We start from the raw sequence: 25,852 nt of genomic DNA, 5'->3' as shown, positions 1-25,852 counted from the left end.
AATGCACTTTTTTTTACCCCCCCTCCTTTTCTTCGGCCCCCGCTTGATGGATCATCCCCAAATTTTCCATGCACAAGACCCTTGGGCACACTTTTTTCTGGAAAATGTAGCGACCATTCGTCAAACAGTGTCAAATATATAGGCAAGTCAAACATGCTTTTTCAATATAGCTACATACTGGCATCTGACAGTATAGATATGTGTATATATATATATATATAGTATATTTTAATGAAATTGTGGGCATGTCATAATGCATGCATTTGCATTGGTCATTACATTCTCACCAATTCATTTTGACACATGAATGCGCATGCATCAGGCCATGTAGCGACCATCTTCGAAGGGGTGTCTCTAATAAGAAACAAATCCCAAGATTGTTGACCATGTGTACTCATGCTTATTGATGCAAAGGCAATATCACAGCCGTATAAACCGAGATCAGTTAGCTTTGCCATTGCTTGTTGTTATTATTAAGCTGTCAACTTCACATTACTTTAAAATATTAGCCTTGTGAGTTTTGAGTGAAATTTGGCAAGTTACACGGCTGTATGTCATAATATCATCTACAGAAATATCGTCTAACATAAATATTGTCCCAAATATGTTTTACAAAAATATCGTCCCATTTTATTATTAAATCCAATGGGGTGATATTACATTCAGGAGACAATATATATTTCAGACAATATTCTGACAACAAATGTTCTGGTACCCTGCTGCTCTGGAATTATGTGCCATTAAATCGTAGATAGTATTTAAGAATCAAGTGATGGATTCACAGTGGGCACCTAGACACCTAGCCTGCCACTTGCCTGTGGCTTCCAGTTCCTGCGTTTCCAGACTGATCCAGTGACCGCAGCTGCCTGGGTTTTCCCGCTGGGGTTTCCTGACCAGTTTTTCCCACTCACCGTTCTTCCAGCCAACAGAAGCCCCACCCACCCCAGGACCAACTTAATGCAGGCTGCAGCGTGACAACATCAGTTGGCACCTGGACACCTAGCCTACCACTTCCCTGTGGCTCCCAGTTCCTGCTTTTCCAGATTGATCCAGTACACAGCTGCCTGGGTTTTCTGACTGGGTTTTTCCACTCACCATTCTTCCCGCCAACAGAAGCCCTGCCCACTCCAGGATTTACTCCATGCAGGCCGCAGCATGACCACGCAGCGGATGTGCTCAGCGGGCATGCCACTGGCATCCCAAAGGCAAGCCCATCTGTGTCCGTCTGTTCCTGGACCGTGCCCAATGCCATGACCCCGGGCCAGTCCTCCCTCCGAAGATACACCATCGCCAAGCTCAACACCCTGGACCCCAGACGCTGCAACAAACACTGCGTGCTGACCCACGCTCCACATTAGGACCCTTTACCTGTACCCACTCCCATTTCATCTGCCACAGCACACACACCAGTCCACCAACCAGACCCACCTCAAACACACCACAGACAGCACCTGAACAAAAACACCAACTCACATGCGCCCTTCTCGACACACGCTCATTATGCAAGCATTCTACTGAATTATGGGTCCTCATTGCCTCCCTCGCACCAATCATCATCTTCCTCATCGAGACCTGGCTGAACCCCACATCCGTCCCAGACATTGCACAGCGATCCCTGACATACAAAATCACTCATTAGGGCCTCAACAACACGATGGAAGGAGGAACAACCATTATCCACAGAGACCATACCGTTCACCACCTCCACCGAAAACACCACCATCCCCATAGAACATCTTAACTTCAAGCTCCACATGGATGATAAAACAACCATCAGAGGCACCCTCTAATACCGACCCCCAGGCCCGCGCTCCAGCTTCTGCAACATCGTTGCAGACTTCATTGCCGCCTCAAGGCTTAGACTTCAAGGACTACATCTATCTCTGTGACCTAAATTTCTACATCGATGACCCCTACGACAACAACACTACACACCTCTTGGACAGTATGAGCAGCCTTGGATTGAACCAGATTGCCCACAAACCACGATAGCACACTGGAGGACACATGCTGGACCCCATTTTCACCTCAAGCAACTTCATCAAATAGAGCCATGTTACTCACATGGACCAATCACTTCAGCATCTCCAGGCCCTGCAGCTCCACCCCCAAGATGACCAGCACCCCCCACCGAAGGTGGAACAAAGTCTCAGAAACCAGCTCAGCAGACACCCTCAACACCTCCAACCCTGCTACCGCCACCAACCTGGAACAGGAAGTGAAAAACTTCAACGCCTGGATCACCAGTTGCACCGACTGCATCGTCCCCATCAAGAGCAACATCCAGAGAAAATCCTCCAAAAAGCCCAGCTGTTAAACCCAAGAAGAGCGAAAAGAGACAGCTGGAGAGGAGATGGCACACCAGCTATGACACCTCCCACAGAGCAGTCTTTCAAGACCTCCCTCAACCTGTACAACAAAGAAGACAGCCCTTGCCACACACATCGAAACCAGTGCAAATAACAACAAGGAACTTTTCAACATTCTTAAGTAATTCTCCAACCCTGCTGCCAGCGAAAACAACATCACACCCTCACAGGAGCTGAGTGACAACCTTACCCACTTCTTCCAATACACGATCACAACCATATACAGAAACTTCAAACCCCAACCCACACCTACAGACTTCCTCGACAGATACACCACCACTGTAATCGACATGAACTACACACTGACCATCTGGAACATCCTCTCCTCCCAGGACATCACCTCCACCATGAAATCCATCCACTCAGGAGCTCCCACACGCATGCCCGCACTACATCTTCAACCTTTGAAAGCAGAGGGTTGGCGTGGAACTCACTGCCCTGTTCAACACCTCTATTGACACCGGAACGTTTCCCGATGCCTGTAAACATGCTGAAGTCAGACCACTACTTAAAAAAACTCCGCCGACCCCAGAGAACCCAAAAACTATAGGACAATTTCCCTGCTCCCATTCCCTGCAAAGGTACTGTAAAAGATCATCAACAAGCAACTCATGACATCCCTGGAGGAGAACCAACTACTTGATGCCTCCCAATCTGGCTTCCGCAGCAATCACAGCACTGAAACTGCCCTGATTTCAGCCACCAACGACATTTGAACCCTCCTCGAGTGAGGACAAACAGCAGCTTTGAACCTCCTTGACCTCTCAGCAGCCTTCAACACCGTTTCCTACTACGTATTGATGAAAAGTCTCCACATCGGTATCCAAGAGGATGTGCTCAGATGGATTACCTCCTTCCTTACAGGAAGAAACCAGAAGATCTACCTCCCACCTTTCATCTCTGAACCCAAGGAGATCACATACGGTGTCCCCCAGTGCTCATCCCTCAGCCCCACACTCATCAACGGATATATGACCCCACTGGCCAACATCATCAGATCCCATGGTTTCAACAAAATTTCCTACGCAGATGACACCAAACTCATCCTCTCACTCACCGATGCCCTCTCCACCATCAGAACCATCTCCCACAGATGCATGACAAGCATCGCTGATTGAATGAAGAACAACTGCCTGCAGCTGAACACATACAAGACGGAGGTACTGATCTTTGGCAACAGCAGCAACACATTGAACTACTCCTGATGGCCATCAGACCTATGACCCACACCCACTCCCTTCAAACACGCCAAAAACCTCGGAAGTATCATTGACAAAAAGCTCACAGATCAACGCCGTCTCCTCAGCCTGCTTCCTCACTTTGCGTTTGCAGTGTAAGATTTTCAAGTGGCTACCTCTACACACGTGCCACACTGTGACACAGGCCCTCATCACCAGCTGACTGGACTAAGGCAGCGCCCTCTATATCGGAATTGCCGCACACCTCCTACAGAAACTTCAGACCATACAGAACACTGCAGCCAGATTCATCTTCAGCCTTTCCCGACGAACCCACATTACACCGCACCTCAGCCAACTCCCCTGGATTGATCCCCGTACACAAGAGATGCCAATTCAAACAGCTGACCCACACACACAAGGCTTTACACAACCAAGATCCCACGCACATTAACCACTGCCTGAACTTCCACCAACCATCAAGAAGTCTACGCTGTGCCTCTTTTTCACTTGCCCATACTCCTTGCATCTACCGAAGTAGAAGTGGAGGACGCTTCTTCTCTCACTTTGCAGCAAAAACCTGGACCAGCCTCCCCACATACCTCCAGGCCATCACTTCACTTCCGGAAATTCAAAGGGCCCTCAAGAGCTGGCTGTCCGAATAAGCCTCTGCGACCTGCAAGCGCCTTTATACCCTAGTGGGTGATTAGCCACTCTTTATAAATCCTGATTGATTGATTGAGCCACTGTAAATGCATGCTGTTGCAGTATTTTGTTATGTTATGTTATGTTGTGCACTTTATATATAGCAGCACATTCGCAATCACTTGATCCCTTAGGTATTTGCAACTGTGTAAAACAAGCATTACCTCTAAAAGGTTGAGTTATTTGCTTTGATTATGATTTTTGGTAATTATATGTAAATGCATGCATCAGTTTATGTGAACATGCACACCTGCACATTTTGTAGCATATTTTCTGCATGCATGCATGCATTGTAACTCTTGCACTTATGTGCTCTGTTAGCCTGTGTTTTGTGATGCATGGTGCTCATTTGTAATGTACTTTTATAATATGGAAAGTGGTAATGTTAGAATAGTTATTTATACTTTTTTGTAAACTAAAACAAAGTGAAACATGCAAGTGAGCAACCCGGCAGTGCTATTTAGATCCCAGGCTTACAAAATGTAAATATAAAAATTAAATACTATCCATAGGGAGTAGGTAGGAAGGATGCCATTCACAAAAAAGGTTGAAAATACAAGCATTTTCATGGAGTGCTCACTGTAAGGTATACCAGCATTGGCAAAGCCAATAGGTCTCGCCGCTGCAAGAGCTATTGGCTTTGCTAATGTATTTTAGCCATGTTGTACACCAACGTGGCTGCTGTTCAGCATGGCTAAAAGATAGTGGCATAGAGAAGAGTTGCTTGGAGTGTTGTAGAGTGGAATGGCGAAGAGTGGAGCACAGTGTTGTAGAGTGGAGTGGCAGAGAGTGTTGTGTTTTGGAGTGGCATAGTGTTGAGTCACATAGAGTAGCATACACAGGAGTGCCATAGAGTAGAGTAGCCTGGTGTAGAGTGGTTTGGCAAGAGTGTTGCAGAGTATAGTGGTGAAGAGCCAAGTGCATTGAGTACAATAGCATTGTCCTTAGCGGCATACAATGAGGTGGCATAGAATGCAGTGGTGTAGATCAGATTGGTGCATAGTAGAGTAGAGTGGCGCAGAGTTGAGTGGCACAGAGTAGAGTGACGTAAAGTGGTGCAGAGTAGAGTGGCTCAGAGTTGAGTGATGCAGAGGACTGTGGCGCAGAGTAGAGTTGAATGACAGAATACATTGGAATAGTGTGCAGAGTTGAGTCAAGTGACAAAGGATGCAGTGGCGTCGAGTGCAGTGGCGTGGAGTAGCATAGAGTGGAGTAGTGCTGAGTAGAGTGGCTTAGAGTTCAGTGGTGGAGACTGTGTCTTACAGTGTAGAGTGTCAAAGTGGAGTAGAGTGGCATAGAGTGCAGTTGTTAAGAGTAGAGTGGTGTAGAGTGGAGTGGCAGAGAGTGGGGCAGCGCAAAGTAGAGTGGCGTAGAGTAGATTTTCAGTGTAGAGTGCAGTTGTTGGGTAGACTGCAGTTGCGTAGAGTGGCACAGAGTATACTGGCGTAGAGTAAAGTGGTGTCGAGTGCAGTGAAATAGAGTTGAGTATTATGAAGTGAAGTGCATTGGCGTAGAGTGTATTGGCATAAAGTGCAGTGTTGCAGAGGGGCGTACAGTACAGTGCCATAGAGTGGAGTTGTGCAAAATAGATTGGTGTGGCCTAGACTAGTGATGTAAAGTGCAATGGTGAGTCCCGAGATGGAATGCAAATAAACATAGCCTAGGCAACATACAAATCTCATCTCTGTACCTGCCAACAATTTGTTATCATTCACTTTGCCATCAAAATGTTTGCAAAACACAGAAAAACAACTAAAGCTGGAAAACAGAATTGCCAGAGGTACCACATATGTAACATTTTTCTTTTTTTTAAATTAACACAAAGCCACCCGGCAAAATGAAGTAGATTCTCAAGAGACAGATGGAGAGTTTTTCCTAGCTACATGCAGATGTGAAGTGCCTTAATAAAGCAAACGCTGATGTACCATTTGATTTTTGGTCTTGATAATTGTATGTTTTTCTCCTGTTTTGCAGCGTTCTCTATGGAAACAAAATTACTGAACTTCCAAAGAGTCTGTTCGAGGGGCTTTTCTCTTTGCAGTTGTTGTAAGTGTTTATTTACTTGTTCCTGTATGGTTGTATACAAATAATGTCGGACAGCCGTAGTGAGGATAGACAAGAACTCGAGGGAAGAAGCATTCCCGTGTAAACCAATGTTTAATGGGATGTCAAAGAAATGCAGAAGCTTCAGATCTATTTCGCAAAATGTGCTGCCATCATTTGTGGGCGCGTGTGTACTGGAGTGGATTTCCAGTCAACTCTGCGGCTTGTTTCTTGTCAGCTAAGATGAGTATGAAGCATATATTAGGTAACATCAGGAGCTGGGCCTTCCCAAAGGTGTGCGTTTATCCTATTGGTCGAGGCGTTTGGCCTAAGTTTAATAAAAAAGAGAATATTTCATCATAATAGAATACATTGTTTCATCTGTGGTTGTTTCCGGGCCACTGCTGCCTACGCCTTTTTCTTTATGCACTATAATGTTTCTCCAACTTTTAGGCAGTAACTATAATAGCAAATCACATATTAATGAGGGCCTTATTGATTCATTCATTATTAGTTCTCCACCGGCAGATAGGTCCCTTTGGTAAAGTGCGGGAAAAATGTATTAAACTTTACAAAATGTATTTAACATATTCTTATGTTCAATATTAATGTAAATAATTGTATATTTCCTTTAACTGTAAGGCAATTTTTTAAAACGCTACAGCACTATTAATTTTAATTTCAAATGCAATTCTTTTGAATATAAGGTAAAAAGTATGCAATTTTATCATGCATTAATAATTATTAAAATGATTCATATAATTATTTAAAATTAATTTAATTATATGTCAATTAGTATTAAGTTAATTTTTTAATTCAGAAACATTTATTCTAATATGTTATTGCTAGATTTTTTTGCGTTAATTAAAATTGTTTATATTTTTAACTATTTTAAAACATTTAATGTAGCATTATTTGTGTTGGGGTTTTATTTTAAGCTCATACATCCATTATTCACTATGGGAGGGTGTTCCAGTACCTATGCGTGGCCATGGGTGGTGCTGGACTTACTGCACATCTGAGCTCCACTACATTTAAAACTATTTTCGGTCCTTTTTGACAATAGTAACTATAAAAGAGCAGTTTGTGAATAGGACTGGGCTTTTGGGATTAATATTTTCTGGAAGGATGAACGTACCTCCACATACCCTTCCCGAGCCTTGGTTTAACCCCTCCTTCTACATAGACCCTTTCTTTTTAGTCATAACAATTCCCCAGGTTTTAGCCACTTCCCCCATCCCTCCATATTTACTACTAAAATATATACCTACATGTGCAGAGATGCCACACTCGGGCGGAGATCTCCACATAGAAAAAGATACGAAAGGCATAGGCCGCAGCACAGAGTATGTAAATAGCATTTTGTAGTACATTTGTAGTACTGTTGCAGTTCTACAAAATGTACTATACAGTGCAATTTGTAATTAGGCTCCCCTGTGTTCTTTAATAAAGTCTATGGGTCTTAGTTGTTTTGTGCCCACATGTTTTATCTCACGTTTGTGACGTTTCTTCTCTATGCTGGAAATGTACCTAGTGGAATGCTCTTACTAAGGCATTTTTCTTTAGACTGATAATCCAAAGAATTAGAATTACTTCCAAAATGAAATGGTAAACTGAAGCCTTGTACAACACCTGCACTATCTCAGCCAGCACCCACTGTTGAACACAGACAAATATCTACTAATGAAATAACAACTGGACTGGGTCCAGCACCCTTTACAGATCTGACTGACAGTTACACTAGCGGCCAAATAGAACTTCAGGGACCTTCAAATTTGTCTGCTTGCCTATCTTTTTACTGCAGGCTTCTTGTGTGCCCCCACTTTTTCACACAGCCACGTTTTGCACGCACAGGAACAACCAGTGGTGTATTTGAGCAATCCATTTGCATAACTTGGTCTTCGAATCACTGACTGCACTAAAAAGCAGAGTATGCATCATGAAAGGGCAGGGTCACCAACTTGATTATTTAGTGAAATAAATGATGTCCATCAAATGGCATGGTCCGTGAGATTTAAAAGTGGATATAAACTTTACGAAGTGCCAGTCCCTTGATTTTTTTTTCTTTAGCGAAATAATACCTGGTGAGAGACCATCCTTGGTCATACCAAGTCCACTGGGCAAAATTCTTCCAGAGTATAAATCTTTGGAAATCCTTACATAGAAGAAACATGTGAAGTAATTTAGAATTAGTAGTTGTAAAATTATTCAAAAGCACAATGATGAAAACTGACGTGGTCTATTAAAGATTCTCTAGCTCCGTGCTTTCCATTGAGGTACCTCAGAATGGCCCAGAGGAGCAAGCATGGGTCTAAAGCATGGAAGCCACTTAACATTCACTACAATATTGCTTGAAGAAGTGCAACTAGGGTAACTGTTTTGCGCCCATTAAAGATGCTGGGATTAGTTGCATAACATTTACATTACGGTTAAGTGGGTAGTGATATTTACCATCACTTGTTTGTATTGCATGGGTGGAAGAGAGCAAACCATGTCCCGCTAACTAGCCCATTCCTGCCCAGTTCTCCATAGTAGTAAATCCTTTACTTGGCGGAAGGTACCATGTGGTAGAAGAGAGTGGAACTTTTAAACATATGTCTTGCTTTCATCCAAATGAGATGTGTCTTGTAGAGTCCTGCACCAGTGCGGGTGAACAGTGTCTCTCACCCATGTTCCCGGGCCCTGTGCAACAGGCACAGTGTCCTACCGGTCAGCACATACTGTCATTGATGTATCTAGGTTCATTGTGTGTAGTGCGAAAGACCAACATTCTGTAATGACCAAAAGGTGACGCTTATACATCTTACCTCAGGGCTGAAGCTGGTGCTACCCTACCTAGTGATTCCAGAGAGAATGCATAAAATAGCACAATGCATGGCACTTTCAGATGCCTTTTAACCACAGCAGCTGCTTCCTTGTTACCTCATTAAATCCCTGCCTAGGGGCCAGTAAAGCATAGTTATTTCAGGGGCAGGTTGTACCGGCTGTGTTTGTAGATGCTGTCATGCTGACCTTCTGCTGTGTATTTTCTGTGTTTAACAGGCTGTTGAATGCCAACAAGTTAAACTGCTTACGAGTGGATGCTTTCCAGGATCTTCACAACCTGAACCTTCTCTCCTTATATGACAACAAGCTTCAAACTATTGCGAAAGGAACATTTTCACCGCTGCGTGCTGTGCAGACACTGTATGTATTTTTCCTGTCACTTTTGCTTAGTGTCACTAGGAGGGATTGCTTGCGGGGAAATGGCTTAGTTAGTGCTGTCATAATGGTAATTTCATTCTGTGTGCATTCCAGCTCTAGAGCAGACTAATACCTTAAAAAGTGGCCGGTCACTTGAAAATAATGTGTAAAATTATTTCCATTCATCCCTGAAAGGCATTTGGCTCAGAACCCATTCATCTGTGACTGCCATCTGAAGTGGTTGGCGGATTATCTGCACACAAACCCCATTGAGACCAGTGGTGCCCGCTGCACCAGCCCCCGCCGACTGGCTAACAAAAGGATCGGCCAGATCAAAAGCAAGAAATTCCGCTGCTCAGGTAATTTGCTTAGTTCAGCTGCTATTTTTTTCTTTTGTTGCCAAAAACAGTACTTATAGAAGCCCTGGCAATGGCAGCTGGCTTCTCCTGAATTATTGGGCGCTCTTGAACCCCGCTTTGTTGTGGAGCAAGGAGAAGCGTTTGGGGGAGGAGGGGACGTTTGATCCCGTAGCTTTCTCGGTGGGTAGTATTGGCACAGAGGGGAACTACATTCAGCAGTGAAGCTGGCAGAGCTGTGTCGTGGCACATTGCACTCCCTCTCTTTTGTAAGGAACCACATTGTTTCTTTTATGCCAAAAATATTTAAATATTAGGTAGTGCTTCTATTCCTGTAAAAGAGTCATTGTTTTGGCTACTTCTTGGTCGCTGTTATGTTTTTTAACCAAAAGGACCTCAATGTGAAATGAACTGTTTACATCTCCAAATCTGGTGCCATTTTCGCCTCACGTGGTTTCCAACCCTAAAAAGCCTTCTCTTAACATGGTGTCCACTTGTCCCAGGGTCTTCTTCTTGCAACCTGTTGCTGTTTCATTGTTGAGTCCAAATATTTCTTGCTGTCCCAGAGGTCTGCGCCATAAAATGCTTTCTTTGTGTTACACCAGTTCCTGCTTTGATTCCATATTTTGTCCACTAGACTGTCTGTAATTAACGTCATTCCTTTCTTAATGTAATTAAGCTCATTCTCTGCTTCCTGACATTTGGCCCATCTTTTCTGTGTTTTTCTCTCTTTCCTGTTGTTCTAGCAAAAGAACAGTATTTCATTCCAGGTAGGTTTGGTTCTGCAGTTGGACTGGCACACTGCAGTCACCCTAACCCCGAGAAGGAAGTCATTGTTTTTTATAGTATCGAGAAGAGGCGATGCATGTGGTTTTAGAGTACACAACGTCCATGTTTGTGGCAACATCTCATTGTCCTCTGTAGGCTAATAGTAGCGTTGTTTTCTGAACCTGTAAGTTATTGCATGCAGCCCCCTTCCTTCTGTGTTGTTTTGTTGCATATGTCTGAAAATGCTAAGCGAAAACGACACTTTCTGATCAAGAACGTTTCCCCTGGTCCCCTTTTGTCCTTAAAATGTGCTTCAAAAGGTAAATGTCGCCGCCTTTGTGCATCAACATAATGCTCCTTTAACTCAATTCTGCTTTTGTGTCAAAGTGTTGATTATACTTTAACTTAAAACTAATAATATTAGAAACATATTGAGGTGTTCACTGCCACCGCATGTTCAGAAATTAAATGTTCACCAGATTTTTGGAGCAGCTTGTTAGATGGTCCAGCTACCTGAAGGCAGAGTTGTGTAACACCAGCATAACTCGGAAATTTTAGCACCTCTCCATACAATAGGTTGAAAATTAATAGTAACTAAAAGTTAAAGAAATGGATTGACATTACAGAGTCGTCGGCTGCTCTGCAGTTAATGGGAATGAAGAGTAGGCCAAGGATCAAAGCTTGGGTCATTGACCTCTCACTTTAAGCATCAGATAGCTACGGCCTGAGTTAGATATTAATGGATGAGTTACTCCGTAACAACAGTGACGAATAGAATATCCCATCCGCTGAAATCTAAATCCCAATGTGGATTTTCGATGGATGGGATATCCGTCACTAAGTCAGACCCTAATCTTTTTATTTTATTCTTTAAATGATTTACCTTTGCCCTGAAAAGGAGACAGAATTGGATTTCCTAAAATAGATATTGGATCAGATTTGTGGTTTGTAGAGTTCTAATGAGCTGCACGATGTGGATTTGTCAGCCTAACCCATCCTCAGTTTTGCTGCACCAACAAAGCTCAAGCATTGTCCTCTGCACTCTTCACATTGAGACCACTATACATATAATGTGTCCAGTCAAAGAAACCACAGATGAGATCCTGGCTTAGTAACCACCAATCTACACGATCACTGATATCAGCGTCTTGGGTGACTCCATACTGTGATAGCGTTAGTAATATTTTTATTGGCTCTCGCACACTCCACTTATGCTATAATGAATGTGCGGTTGTCTCATTATCATATATCAGTATGTAATTAGTTTTGTTGAAGCAGTGCAAACCACTTTACTTGTATGGATTGAACTCACCCAAATCTAGAGCCCCAGCTAAGCATTATTCTACCAGTGTTCAGTTTGCCTTTCTAGATGAGGTATAACCTGTTTCCCCCCTGATTAAAACTCGCTCTGCATTTGATCAGAATTGATGTATTCTCACTCTGTTTGCCAAATGCATTTCTTGTAAATCCTAATGATGGTGGTTTCTGGGTGTGCGAAATACGCCTCCCCTATACCTGCATTACCACTTAGTTCTTTTTATCCAAAATATTTTGACCTTCAAGAGTCCCTTCTCCCTTACAGAAAGAGGTGTAGACAATCTCTCCCTTTTTATAGTTGCCCTCAGTACTGTGCTATTAACCTACCTGAGACGGCTGCTGCTACACTTAATAACCTCCAGTAAAGTGCCTAGTTTATATAATGTATTTCTCTGTGGCACTGTATATGCTATTACATCCTGATATTTAGGTTCAGTGCACAGGCAGGTATATGTTTGACTGTGGGTGACAACTCTGACTAAAACTCACCCCCCTGCCTGTCCTTCCTGCCCCTTCCTCTAGGTCCTCCTCGCTTTGTGAGGGAAGGCAAGTAGTAAAATTCTGAGGGGATTGACTTGTATTGTCTCTCCCTAGGAGTTGTCCCACTCTTTCTAGAAATTTGAATTTCTAATTGAAATCTTTTGGAGCTCACAGAAAGTAAACATTTTTACACCCTGCTTTGCCATTTCCTATAAGAAAATGTACCGAATCTATTGAATGTTTTCATTGGAAAACCCATATCTGCACAAGAAGTGAACAGGGATTCTGGGGCCTGCTAAAAACAGAGAGGGGCCTCCATTGGAATGTTGCAGAAAGAAGAAAGTACACTTCACTGACCCATCACCCAGACTGTCTCGGATTACTGTTTTGCTTCTCCAGATCCACAAACCAGCTTCACTTAAAAACGTGGACACCTACTTGCAGAGAACCCTGCTGACACGTAGAGTGTATTTTGAGAACTGACTGACTTGCTAAAGTCATTAGCAATGTTATCGACTCTTCCTTGTATTATCAAATCCGACAAGAGCAATGCAGACAGCCATTGGACAAACAACGTTGTCAAGCTGTCATGTACCATAGTACTGTGGAAGAAGAAGCTTTGTGTAACTTCTAGTCTGCAGGCTTGGGCATATGTTTGCTTAAAATGCTGGAGGCATTTCTGCCTAGTTGAGCTTCCAACTTTTTTCTGCTTCATTGAAAATGCCAGGATTTACGTCCAAATTTTATGGATGGGCAACAAACGTGCCATGCCAAATAACTTTCTTGAAAAGATTGTTCCGAGCCTGACCTAAGCAACCAATATATATACTTTTTAACCCAAAAATAGAAAACCGCTGTACACAAGCCTCCCAGTGAACTCCACAGTCTTTATTCTTGTACAGCAAACACAAAGGCACTTCAACTTAACTGAGTCTTGATCAAGACTCAGGTGAGTTGAAACACATTGGTGTGTAGTGGTTTTCTATTTTTGGGTTAAAAATGATGAGGGGGGGTTGTGCTACTTCCTCTAATGCTAGCACTGATAGCCGAGTGCTCCACGGACATGCCTGATCGCATTGCTTTGAAAAAAAAAATATATACATACATATATATATATATATATATATATATATATATATATATATATATATATACACATACACACACACACACACACACACACATACATACACACACACCACACACATAAAAAGTCTCCACTTGAATCAAGACTCTGCACCCGTGAGGGGTAGAGTGCTGTGCTGGATGAGCCCCTGGTGATATAGCAGTCACTCGGGAAAAATGATCAAAGCGCTCGTTCAGACAGCTAGTTGATTCTGTTTGCTTACCACATACATGACGTGTTTTGGCCACCCCATCGGCCTTGCGCACATAAACCAGCATGTGTACATTGCAGTGTTTAAACACCTCAAAAGGTCATCAGCATCGACGATACCAAACACCCAAACTCAGCAAAAGAGGAAAAAGGACCAAAAGATAAGATATTGAATGGTCAGTGCCTTATTGTCCTCTTCAAGCTGCAGTATTGAGTGTATATATACATCTCTGCCAAATAAAAATGCCACAATAACAAGTTATTTAGAGCAGTTATACTAATTAACTCAATTCACTACAGTGCAGAACTCAAATTGAAGTTTATAACCACAGTAAAGCGAACATGACCTGAGAAAAACACTATTTACTTCTTCACAGATTGCATAGAACAAATATTTTACACAAGGAAACAATTCTCCTAATAGTCACATATTTCTTGAGTGTGGTTTTAGCTTGCTGAACAAATTTAATCCCTTGCAGCCTGGTTTTGGTTAAACACAATTGTTAAAACACACACAAAAAATGCTGAGGCATAATCTGTCTATGCACATGCGTGGAGTATAATATGCCATTTATTACCATTGTTGAAGGTGGGGAAGGGCACCATGTCTCACTAGAGCCTTTGCCTCTTATGTAGCATAGCCCCTCTTCACACTTAACAATGGCAACAATAGCCCATTACACACCTAGATGTATAATATATATTTTGATATGTAAACATCCACATACTCCTTTCAATTCAACTTTATATATATAGATGCATACAGCATTCGTGCAGACACAGAGCGTATGATGCTGTCTATTTCCATTGTGGAATGTGGGGAGGGACCATGACTCACGACAGGCAAAGCCTGGAATGGGTCATGATGCCCCATTGGCAAGGACCGTAATAAAAAGCATATAGTACTCCACACCACTGCTTCACTTGTGGATAAATGCCAGGCTGAAAGATATTTCTCAGGAGGCCACTGCAGTTCTCACCATCCACTCTTCCTGCTAGTACCAATGCTACCTACTTACCATCAAACGCTTTCCAGTGTGACAGTACGGTCTATTTCTGGCCATCCAGAAATGGCTTGGAGGTGCTGGTATTAGTATTGTTTTATGTATTTTCCAATTATAAATCGTCTACTGCACCTTTGGGCTACTATATCTCCACAAAACTTGTTCAGATAGTTAACTGTGCATTTTAATAACCTCTGTAATGTGTATGGCTTATCAATTCGAATTATAAGATTATAGCCTGCGCGGGGAATTCCTTTCACAGTTGTGTGTAGGGCAAATAATTAAATAGTTGGTATACGCCTTCCTCTGCTCTGCTAGGGGTCAGCGGTTGTAGCCCAGATGTACTACATTGTGATTTGCTAAACTAATAATCGAGGGTTGCGAACCGCCTCCCTTCATTATTAATATTTCTAAGGGGTGCAGGTGATGTGCTAACGCTTTGCCCTGACGTGATAACCTGAGAAGGGCGTTCATGGACTTCAGATGTGATACACCACTGCTAGGGTTAGAACTGTAGAAGCACTGGCATTTACCTTACTTTCAGTGATAGCACAAGAGACACAGTAAAAAATAGTAAGTACCCCCCATAGTAGAAAGAAGACACCAGAAGGCATACTGTAATCGTTTGACGTCTGTAAATTTGGTATGCGGTTTTTAATTAACGTTCTTTTCACCTCCTCACTTGCAAAGTTATTTGTCCTCACAAGGTGCCTGGGTCTTATCTGTACCGATCATACTTAAAATACATGTGTTCTGTCGCTTTACCTCAGCTTCATTGCAGTTTGTTTTGCCATAACGGGGAATGCTGTGTCTTCTTTTCTTTCTTGGCTGTCTTTACTTTCTAGGAGTTCACCACTTGGGATGTAAGTAATGTCCAATGGCTGAAGCGAAATGTTGTGTTCTTCCCGCTCTGCTGTAATGTCTACTAATCCTAGACCTTTTTCCTGTGTATCAGATGAAGCCAGTAGTCAACCGTGTTTTCATCTGTTACTTTACAACCCTCTTTCCATTCCTTGAGCAGTGTGTCACCCTTGATTTGTTTACCCTGTCCTTCATGTTGGCACCGTTCGGGGAAGTGGCAGTCACACATATATCCCTGTGGCATCGCAAACTATACATTACAGGTACTAAGCTTGAAGAAACCCCTCAACTCTCACTTCTTCCTTCCTCTGTTCCTTTTGGTCATACCCTTGGCCTAGTGGATGCTCTTGAGCTACTAAAAGCGAGATTTTCTCTTGTGCTTGATCTAACCATGTGATTGTGAGGTATGAGTAAAACATGGTTCTGTCAAGCACCATGGAACGTCGCGCAGCTTTCTACAGCTTATTAAACTACTGCCCTTTAGCACAAATTAGAATTTTAGAGGCAGGACAATGCTTTAATGTGGTCACACTCCTTAAAATGTGAACCTGCTTCTGAGCAAAGAGAAATTTAAGAACGCAGGAAATTTATGTTAGCTAATTGTTAAAAAAATAAATTGTTAGACTCAAAGTTGAATTGAAAGGTGTATGTGGATATTCAATATTTACAACGGAAGTTCGATTTATGTTCTTTGCACAAATGAAATTAAATACATACGGCATAGCATTCAGTAGCCATTCTAAGATTTTACAGATAAGTTTCAACAGTATCAGCAGACACTGTAGCTGTGAAAAGCTTATGATACAGCATCATTTGGTCCAAATTTTCCAGCCAGTACTTTGCCTCTGTTGTTTAACCCTGTTTGTTTAAAACTGTGTTTTGTCATGTCAATTTTTTTTTTTTTTTACCAAACCTTTGAAGTTCTCACCCTTTTTACTGTCACCATTAATAAAGTTCTCCTCTTTTTCCAGCCTAGGTATTAACATCTCACCTTACGTACTCAAAGCTTTCTCTGCTTTTGTTTAAATCTTCCACAGGCACTGAGGATTACAGATCTAAGCTGAGTGGAGACTGCTTTGCAGATCTGGCCTGTCCTGAAAAATGTCGCTGTGAAGGGACAACTGTAGATTGCTCCAATCAAAAATTAACGAAAATTCCTGATCACATCCCCCAGTACACTGCAGAACTGTAAGATGATCAACTTTAACTATCGAGTCACTGTATAGCTTACATCAATCAGTAATAGTGTATTGTAGAATTGCACAAATTCCAGCAAACTAACAATAACAACTATGGTCACAATACATAAATGAAACAGGTTAAGAAAGAAAACAGTGACACTCTAATTCTAAACCCTAAAATGTTTCCTTAAAGTGTCAGATTTATCAAGGGCACCAAGACTTTAAAGGTAGAATTAAATATATGTTGAGGAGTGTAAGATATAGCCTTTTTCTATGAGAAACGGAACGTGAGTTCAGGGCAGTGTCTGCAATACTTACATTGGTGGATTAGCACAGACCACGCTAAAGGGAGCTTAATAAATTTGCAAGAAACCAGTAATATTTATGTCAAATATTATGTGAACTGTGCTCCCAACTTAAGCCACATCTAGGTCAAAATTAGACCAGTAATCATGGTTTACTTTAAGTGCACATTCATCAACACGTATTTATCTTCACACATAGATGCACTCATTGAGCAGTACTGAACCACTTATCAGTACTCATACTTATTTACCACTAACCCTGCAGCCCCAATAATATATGCTTTAGTAGTGCTCGTATGCTCTTATCCTTATTAATTTACCTAAACTCCTCCTTCAAGTTTTCTAACGAACCCACACTTCCAGTAATATTCATATACTTCTACAAATGGCAGTCCTCTGTTGTCCATCCTCCCTCTGGAATGCCCTTTAATGTGAATTATAAATGAGTAAAGTGGGCCATCATTGTCCATGTTAACAACACAAACTGGGTTACAGTCTACAGCTTTCCATACAAGTAAGCATGTCTAACTCTGTAGAACAGGCTCTCAACGAGTCAGCTTGTTACATTGCATGCTGGAACCTAGAAATGTGACTTACACAGTTTAGAAATTATATGTTTATTAAACCGGTTGCAAAAGACAGATGTCTTATAGATTCTTTCCATGCCACATGTATGACCATGCGATTGGGTGGTGAGTGGATTGATTGGCAAGTAGGCAAAACTTTATTTACTAAATCACATGTTTAAAAAACTTTATACACACATCTAGTCTGATGATTATGTCTAGAATCTGTGATTTCCAGTAAATCTCAACATTTTTCGGCCATGAATAACTGAAATGAAAATACTGAATGCAAATTTCATAAACACAAAGAGTGAGAACAATAAATAGCACATCTTTTTTATATTTAATTTAAAAATATTATGAAGTGAACCTCTACAACTTAGAAATCTTAGGAGCATGAAAAGGTGCAGGTTTTGCTCCTTATAGCTTTTGGCTAAGAGGGTCCTTGAGTTGCAGACAGTAGCATTCTACTCCAGACATCTTCATTTTGTAATGTCACTAAACGATGGAAGAATAAGTGCACATAAAAAATCTCAAAATATATTTTTAAAGGCAAGGTCTTCAAAGGGAGTGTGCTGCATTTGAGCTGTAGTTTGTTCTTGGCATCTAGCAAATGTTTGCAGTTGGAACAGTGGACATCTAGGGACATGTAGTTTTATGATCCCATGTGTATTTTGGGCTTTCAAGCACTTCAGCAGATGCATTTGTTGGTTTGGCTTTGAGGTAAACGCTTTGAATGTAGTCCAGGCATTAATTATTGTATAGTGGAGTGGTTCCTGTGTGAGTAAGAGGGACCATAGGAAATCATTCTAGTCAGCATATGGCTCTAGCTCCACTATTACGAACCATTTGGAGGCAGCATGTATGTTAGGCTAATCAGTGAGTTGAAGTAGTTTGATTTGGAATTGATGATACCTTTAACTATGACTGCGCAGCTGTCTTGGAATAAAAGGGAGGCTAGTGGAGAGAAGCATTGGACATAGAAATGTGCTGGGCTTTGAGAGTCTGGTGTGATTCCTTATTTAACCGTGGTAGGGGGAGTGATTGACATAGGATGTGTAGAAGAGTTTCTTGGGAGGTTCAGGAACAGTAAGCCTAAAGCATGCATGCCTAAACAACGCAGTCTAAACCACAATGTCTTTACCATGCATTCCTTTGCAACACATTTTGTTGTAAAAGCATGATTGCTAAAGCAATATGCGTGGTAATTGCACACGATACCCCAGCCCTGCAATCCACCCCACCCCAGCCCTTAAAACTGGCCACCCCCTGCCCTGAGCCCTAAAACCCTGCCTCCTGCCAAAAACGCCCCTGACCCCAGCCCCCCTGCCCTGAGCCCTAAAACTGACCCCACTCCTTAAAACTGCCCCGCCCGATCCCTAAACCCCAGCCCCAACCCTTAAAATTGCCCTGACATCCCTGACCTGAGCCCTAAAACCAACCCTGTCCTGCCCTTAAAACTACCCCTTTTCTTACCCCCACCATCAGGCATAAAACCATGCCCCCTGCCAAAACCTATCCTGACCCCACCCCCCCGCCCTGAGCCCTAAAATTGCCACTTCACTCCCCCGACCTGAGCCCTAAAACCCAGCCCAAGCCCTTAAAACTACCCTGACCACCCCCACCCTGAGTCGTAAAACCGACCTTGCCTTTAAAGCTACCTCTTTCCCTAAACCCATCCTGAGGCCTAAAACCCTGCCACCTGCCAAAAACTACACCAACTCCCTAGTCCTCCTACGCTGAGCCCTAAAACTGACCCCCACCCCTGGGAAATCGCCTCACCCTGGGCCCTAAAACCCAGGCCCAGTCCTTAAAACTACCCGACCCATCCTGAGCCCTAAAACCCTGCCAAAAAACTACCCCGCCCCCCACCCTGGGCCCTAAAATAGCCCCATTCCTAAAAACTACCCCCCCAAACTCAGCCCCACTTATCTGGCCGCGTCCAGAGCTTCCTCTCTTGATCCTTCCTGTTCTTCCTCCCGCCCATCCACACAGCTAGACCACAGTCTGCCTTAACCACTCTTATGCGTGGTTAAGGCAGATGCGTGGTTTAGGCAAGCGTTGTTCCGCTTGTGAGGAAACTGCATGCATGGCTCAGCCCGTTTCCCAATTCTGAGAGTCAGTAGTTCTGCTTTGGTGCCAGTAAGGTTTCAGAAACCTGTTTTTGACATTGGTGGGCATACTGTGTCCTAAGTTCTCTGATTGGTCTTGTTATTGATGTAAGTGTAGAGTTGAATGTCATCATTGTAAGGAGTGAAAGAGGAGTCCGGGTCAATGGAGGCATTTGGCAGTCATAGAAGTAGGTCTCAGAAATTAGATGCTTTGAGGGCCACATCTTGACTTTAAGGAAACCTAGTTTATTTCTGCTCTCAGAATTCCCCTATTGGATGCCAGACAGTAATAACGTGTGAATGCTTTTGTCTCTCAATGTTACCTTGACATTGGTGAACAATATTTTTGAGATGTATGGATTGTCTGTGTGTTCTTGGCATTGTTGCAGAGAGGCTTAGTGGTACATTTTTGAAGTTCGGACCAGAAATATGTGTGTTTGACAATGACTACAAGAGTACCTAATTTCAAGGATTGGTTTACAAAATGAGACCCTAATAGCGTGTTTTTCTGTTTACTAGGGAAACTTTGCAATTAAAGGGAAAAGTCGCAACCTACAATTATAGATGAGGTACACCTTTCCATTGGTGGTGACATTGACAAAGCTTTTGCTTCACATGTGTATTAATTGATATACACTAGACCTGTAGTTGAATAAAAACACTGACAGTGCAAGAGTTGTATTTCTCAAAAGTGTGCTATGACAATCTTAGCTACTTTAAGTTTTGACTGACCTTTTCTGCCATTATTATGCACCCAGGTGCATCTGGCATTCTTCATCTCAGTTTGAATTTTGTTTTCTTTTTTTAATTTCATAAACTTTGTTTTTTTGAAGAAAAATATTTGAAACTCTGGTTAATAGGAGGTTAATAGGAGCACTGATTACTCCTTCCTGAGGTGCTATACATACATTTGTTTATGTTAGATGCATGAAAGTGTGTGTGTGTGTGTGTGTGTGTGTATATATATATATATATATATATATATATATGTGTGTGTGTGTGAGAAGCATATAAATCTTGCCAACATACAGATATATGTATCGATATTTGGAACCATTTATGGATACAATTCTTGATCCATTAAGTAAGAGTCTATATATTCAGTTCAGATATGGTTGTCTGCCTCTTAAATCCTATGGCAGTACGCGGAGTGCGATCCCAAGTCCTGACACTTGCCCGAGTTGCAATAAAATTTCAGAATCTATTGTACATTTCATGTTTATATGCCCTGCTTATTTGATTGCGCGACGGAAGTGGTTACGATCTGTGTGCAGTAATATGGGGGTAAGACATTGTATTGTTGCCTTAAGGATCATGATGAGGGAAACTTCTCTCCCTCTATCTTGTGCGGTTAGCAAGTATATTGTAGCTGCTTGGCATATACGTACAAAACTTTTGGGGAAATAATGATGATGAGGACCAAATGTTTAAAAAAATAAATTAAAAAAAAGTGTTTTAGCTGCTAAATTTTAACTACACACCTAGACTGAAATAAAACCCCATGTTTAATTTAAATGTTAGGTATTAGGGGGTTAGGTGCTTTTTCTAAGGAAAATAATTTTATGTGTTTTAAGGCTGACATATATGTTTTTATCTTATTCTTATCCTTTTTAACCTAATTTCTATCTGCTTTTTCATTTAATTGTTGGTTGTTTTGCTTTTATGGTTGAAAGTAACCGAATAAAGCTATGTGTTGATGATGATGATGATGATGATGATGTATAAGCTGCTGCCAATATTCTGGAGTCAAAAGATGGTATTGTTACACATTTTGTTTCAGTAAATATGAGATTCTGGAAATCTGTCTGCAGAAGAATGTCTTTTTGATTCAAGTATTTGTTCAGAAACATTTTCATTTCTTTTCCTGGCAGCCGACTTAACAACAATGAATTCACGGTACTGGAAGCAACTGGAATCTTCAAGAAGCTCCCGCAGCTGCGTAAAATGTTAGTGTGTTCTCCTTGATCAACTGCTATTGAAGTGACATGTCAGCCTCCCTTTGTAATTTTACAGCTTCATTAATTTCTGTCAGTCATGGATGCAATGGATTTGGGAGTGTAGCCAAGCAAGTGGACTCCAGTATGAGCTTTGGCCTGATCGTTGGGGTGTACCATAGCTGGGATATCTCTTTTCAACAGGGGCGGCCACTGTCAGTCAAGCATCTTCCCTCGCCCTGCAATTGCATGCCTCTGCCACATCAGTTTAGCCTTTAGACAGCTGGCCTGTTGTACTGCCACAGTAGGGTTCTTGGCAGCCTTACCAATTCAGGAATGATTCCAGCTTCCCTAACGACTCCCAAAACTCTGCTGTTCTGCCTCTTTTAGCGCATTCAACATAAGCCTTTGGGTTCTCGCTTCATTAAACTTTAGTAAGGAAAAAAGAATGACCGTAAAACAGACTTGTTAGCTCAGGTGCAAAATTCACATTGAGTAGGACACACTATGTAAGCGGCACTGAGCGTGAAAGGCGTACAGTAACACATCTAATTCCCCCCAGAAATCAAGCAGCTGATTTCTATACGATGATGCAGAAGCCTATCCATTTTGATTATCTAATTCTAAAGTGAAAAGAACACCAGTATAGTCATGACACACAATTTCCATTCAGCTGAAATGTTCATGTAGCAATACAGAACTGGCAAGTGGTCAGTGTATCAATCCAGAAATGGCAAGTAGTAATTACTCTCACATTAAACCACCATCATTCTAGGACAGTTCGCTTTTTAGAACAGGCTTACCGCAACATCACAGGGAGAAGCAAACTCTTGTTTGATAAACAACTTTTATCTTCATCAGGTAAGAGTTTTTCAAATGAAAATAAAAAATACTATCTTCCATAATTTCCTAAAAAGGTGGTATGAATACAACATATTGGTGCTACCAGAGACATTATATAGAACATTCTATATGGAGATCTTGCTTCAAAGGCTGAAGAAGGTCTGTGAGAGAGACAGTGACATTTAAAAATAAGTTTCTAAGTCTGACATCCTTAGTTTGATGTTTAGAAAACTTCATAGCCATTAACTAGCTGGCTTGCATACTGCTTTTGATACATATGTTGAATAGAGTGTATTGTTCCCAGTATTTTCCTGGTAGAATCCCAAAAAACACAAAGCAAAGAAACTTCAAAGATTGAATTAGTAGAATGAACTAAGTGTTATTTTCCTGTTGCCAAGAATATAAATATCCTTTAGCAATACTCCTTATTAGTGTCCAATATTTCATGTTCTAATCAGTGTGTATAATACAGTTCCAAATACATCCTTTATAATATAATTTGATTGTGCTGTTTTATGTCCCAGTGCAGTTCAATCAAATGAAGCGCAATAGACCCTTATATAGCTAGTCAACACGTGTTTCACCCCATACTTTTGGCAAACAAGCCTGGGGCGTTATCAAGGTTGAAATATTTTGAAAATGCACAATATAATAATTGGCGTTTCCACATATACCATAAAATGCCATAATCAAAAGCAACATGCTATGAGAATTTCTTTTTCAATAAGCTGCACACTAGTGATAACATGTGTTAAACCCAGATGTGTTTGCCTTTTTCATAATAAGTTGCAACTGTCAATTGGACACTTAGAACATCTATTGAAGATAATAAGGACCTAAGGAGTAAAGATTCATAATTATTCATTATTGTTATTGGGTATAGTGAGAGCAATTGGTTACATGCGCAAGAGTTTTTGTTATTACCTTTATCTTCCAAATGAGTTCAAGCTCTTGATTGTTTTCTCTCGAAGAGGAAAAAGAAAATAGAACAGCAGAATTGATAACTGTTTTCTAGGTGTCATACCAAACTGATTATTTAAAAAATCTGTATGTTGTTAGTAGCCAGATAAAGGAGCATCATCTTTTGGGGCTGCTGACATAATATTAATATTATATTCTAAAGGATGTATTTGGAATTTATATATATAATTTCTTCTGTAACAGATCTTTAGAATGAGTGGGCAAAATTTCAATTTTGCTCACACAGTTTTGTTTTTTGAAGTTAACAAGCTTTGCATTTTGTTGGATTTCCCGAAATTATCAGGTTCACGAAATGTGAACAATGGACAAAACGTCCGGCAAACATGTTAGGGTGAAAAGACATTCCTACTCATGGGTGGTTTCTTTGTTTTGATTCCTTGCAAACTATGAAACTTCTGCAGGCAGGTCGCTGCCCGCTCCGCCTCCCACGTCTCCTCCATCCCGTTTCCTTTGCTGCCTCTCCTTTTTCCCGCCGCTGCGTCCCCTGCGGCCCCTCCCACCTCCCCCCTCCTTCTCACCATTTCCTTTGCTGCCTCCTTTTTCCCGCTGCTGCGTCCCCTGCAGCCCCACCCCGCAGCCCTCTCATTCGCCAGGGCCTCCCAGCTGCCACTCCCACCCACCCCTCCTCTTATGGCAGCCGCGGCAGAGGGTGAGCCGCCCTCCTAAGTGTAGCTCTGCCTCTACATTTAAAAAAAGGCTCCAATAGTCCCACTAAAATTAGATTTGTGCATATTGTTTGTGGAGTAAATAAAATATACTATAGTGGGTAGTTTTCTATGTATACTTTGCTCTGTATTTTCGTATATTATTTTTAGGTTCAAATCATAGAAATTGCTTAGGTGGGGGCTTCTGACTTCCAGAAGCGGGTGGTGGGGGTTTCTACTGAAGTCAGAAGGTTAAGAACCACTGCCATTGACAACAAATACACTGAAATAAGTAAGAAAAACCTGATTTTTATATTGGTCTTATTGTGGTTTAATTAGAAATCTGAGCAACAACAAGATAACAGACATTGAAGAAGGAGCATTTGAAGGATCCAGTGGTGTTAATGAGCTGCTCTTGACCAGTAACCGGTTGGAAAACATCCACCACAAGATGTTCAAGGGGCTTGAGGGATTGAAAACCTTGTAAGTATACTATATACTTACCTGCTTGTTCCATTTGTCTTTTAGAAAAGTAGTTCTCAAATTTGAGTTATTATTAATGGCACTGTATAATAACAATAATAGTTATATGATGGTAAAATGAACATTAGTCCACTCATATTTGTGTCATTTGTTAGTTAAATGTTATGAAGTCAAGATCCAGCCACAAGCATGATAGGTGCAGCCACACCTATCATTAAGCAGCACTGTCATGAAGACAAAAATACCTGTGCTTTCCAAATGATAGGAATATATGAGAGCTTTAGCTTTATTTTATAAAGTAGTCTGGAATCCAACGCATGGACTACTGGACTGCCAAGCATGGATACTCTTCTCTTTCCTTCAAGGATCAGTGCCCTAAAGGTGTCTCTTTTATTCATGTTCTTCAGTATAATGTTGATTTCAACTCACCAGTTGCCACATAAATTACATTTAAGCACTGATTGGGAGACTCAAGGGAGTTGCGTTCTGATACTTTCTTGACCATGCCTAAGTCATAAATTAAGGTCATTAATTGGTAATATGTTGCGATAGTGGCTTTTGTTTTTAATGCCTGTCCCAATTACTATTCCATTTTTCTTTTTAAAAGATAATTTGGTAGAGTTCTTCTGCATTTGGTACAAGATTAGAACATATCCTGCTTTAACCAAAACATGGGGTCATATTTATTTTTGAAACTTAGTCTTGCCCTTTGCTACCATTTTCTAATGGATACTTCTAACAGCAGATACCTCATCAGTAGAATGATCCCAGGCAGCACACTAGGTCAGTTTTTTAAAATCACAATTGCTACCACTTGCCTACAGGTAGCACTAGTGGTCTTAATAAGGGACTGGGCTGCCCCAGAAGTAGAGGCAACTTTGCATGCTGACGTCTGTTTTTTATGTTGCTCAAATGAAGAAAATCCTATAGATGACCAGCCCTTTGTGGGATTTGCTGGTACCAAGAACGGAAAAGCGGTGTAGAAATTGACCCTGTCCCGCTGGATGATCCCGTATGTGAACACATGCTGTGCCCTGGCCAAGAAGGAACCCCCTGAGGGCCTAAGGGCTCGCTCAACCTGAGATAATGCTGCCTCGATGGTGTTGGCAAGTGTTTTTGTATTAGACAGCTGTCAGGGTATGATATGGGCATCCATGCACACATTCACCAACAATTACTGCCTCTACAGTCAGCTTTGTAGAGA

The 25,852-nt window shown here is 41.6% G+C and overlaps 1 protein-coding gene across 2 annotated transcripts in view; it reads left to right on the top strand.

The window, feature by feature from the left end:
- SLIT2 (slit guidance ligand 2) overlaps window positions 1-25,852 on the top strand; it is a 598,494-nt gene that overhangs the window by 411,461 nt on the left and 161,181 nt on the right. For both annotated transcript variants that reach the window (XM_069202176.1, XM_069202175.1), the window contains exons 12-17: window positions 6,227-6,298; window positions 9,338-9,481; window positions 9,674-9,837; window positions 16,638-16,788; window positions 21,635-21,709; window positions 24,505-24,648. In XM_069202176.1, the coding sequence (XP_069058277.1) occupies window positions 6,227-6,298; window positions 9,338-9,481; window positions 9,674-9,837; window positions 16,638-16,788; window positions 21,635-21,709; window positions 24,505-24,648 (750 nt within the window). The remainder of the gene's footprint in view (window positions 1-6,226; window positions 6,299-9,337; window positions 9,482-9,673; window positions 9,838-16,637; window positions 16,789-21,634; window positions 21,710-24,504; window positions 24,649-25,852) is intronic.

The sequence above is a fragment of the Pleurodeles waltl genome, chromosome 1_2, assembly GCF_031143425.1.
Source record: "Pleurodeles waltl isolate 20211129_DDA chromosome 1_2, aPleWal1.hap1.20221129, whole genome shotgun sequence".
Lineage (NCBI taxonomy): Eukaryota > Metazoa > Chordata > Amphibia > Caudata > Salamandridae > Pleurodeles > Pleurodeles waltl.
Note: the sequence above shows the minus strand (reverse complement) of the source record. Positions and strands in the feature narration are given on the sequence as shown.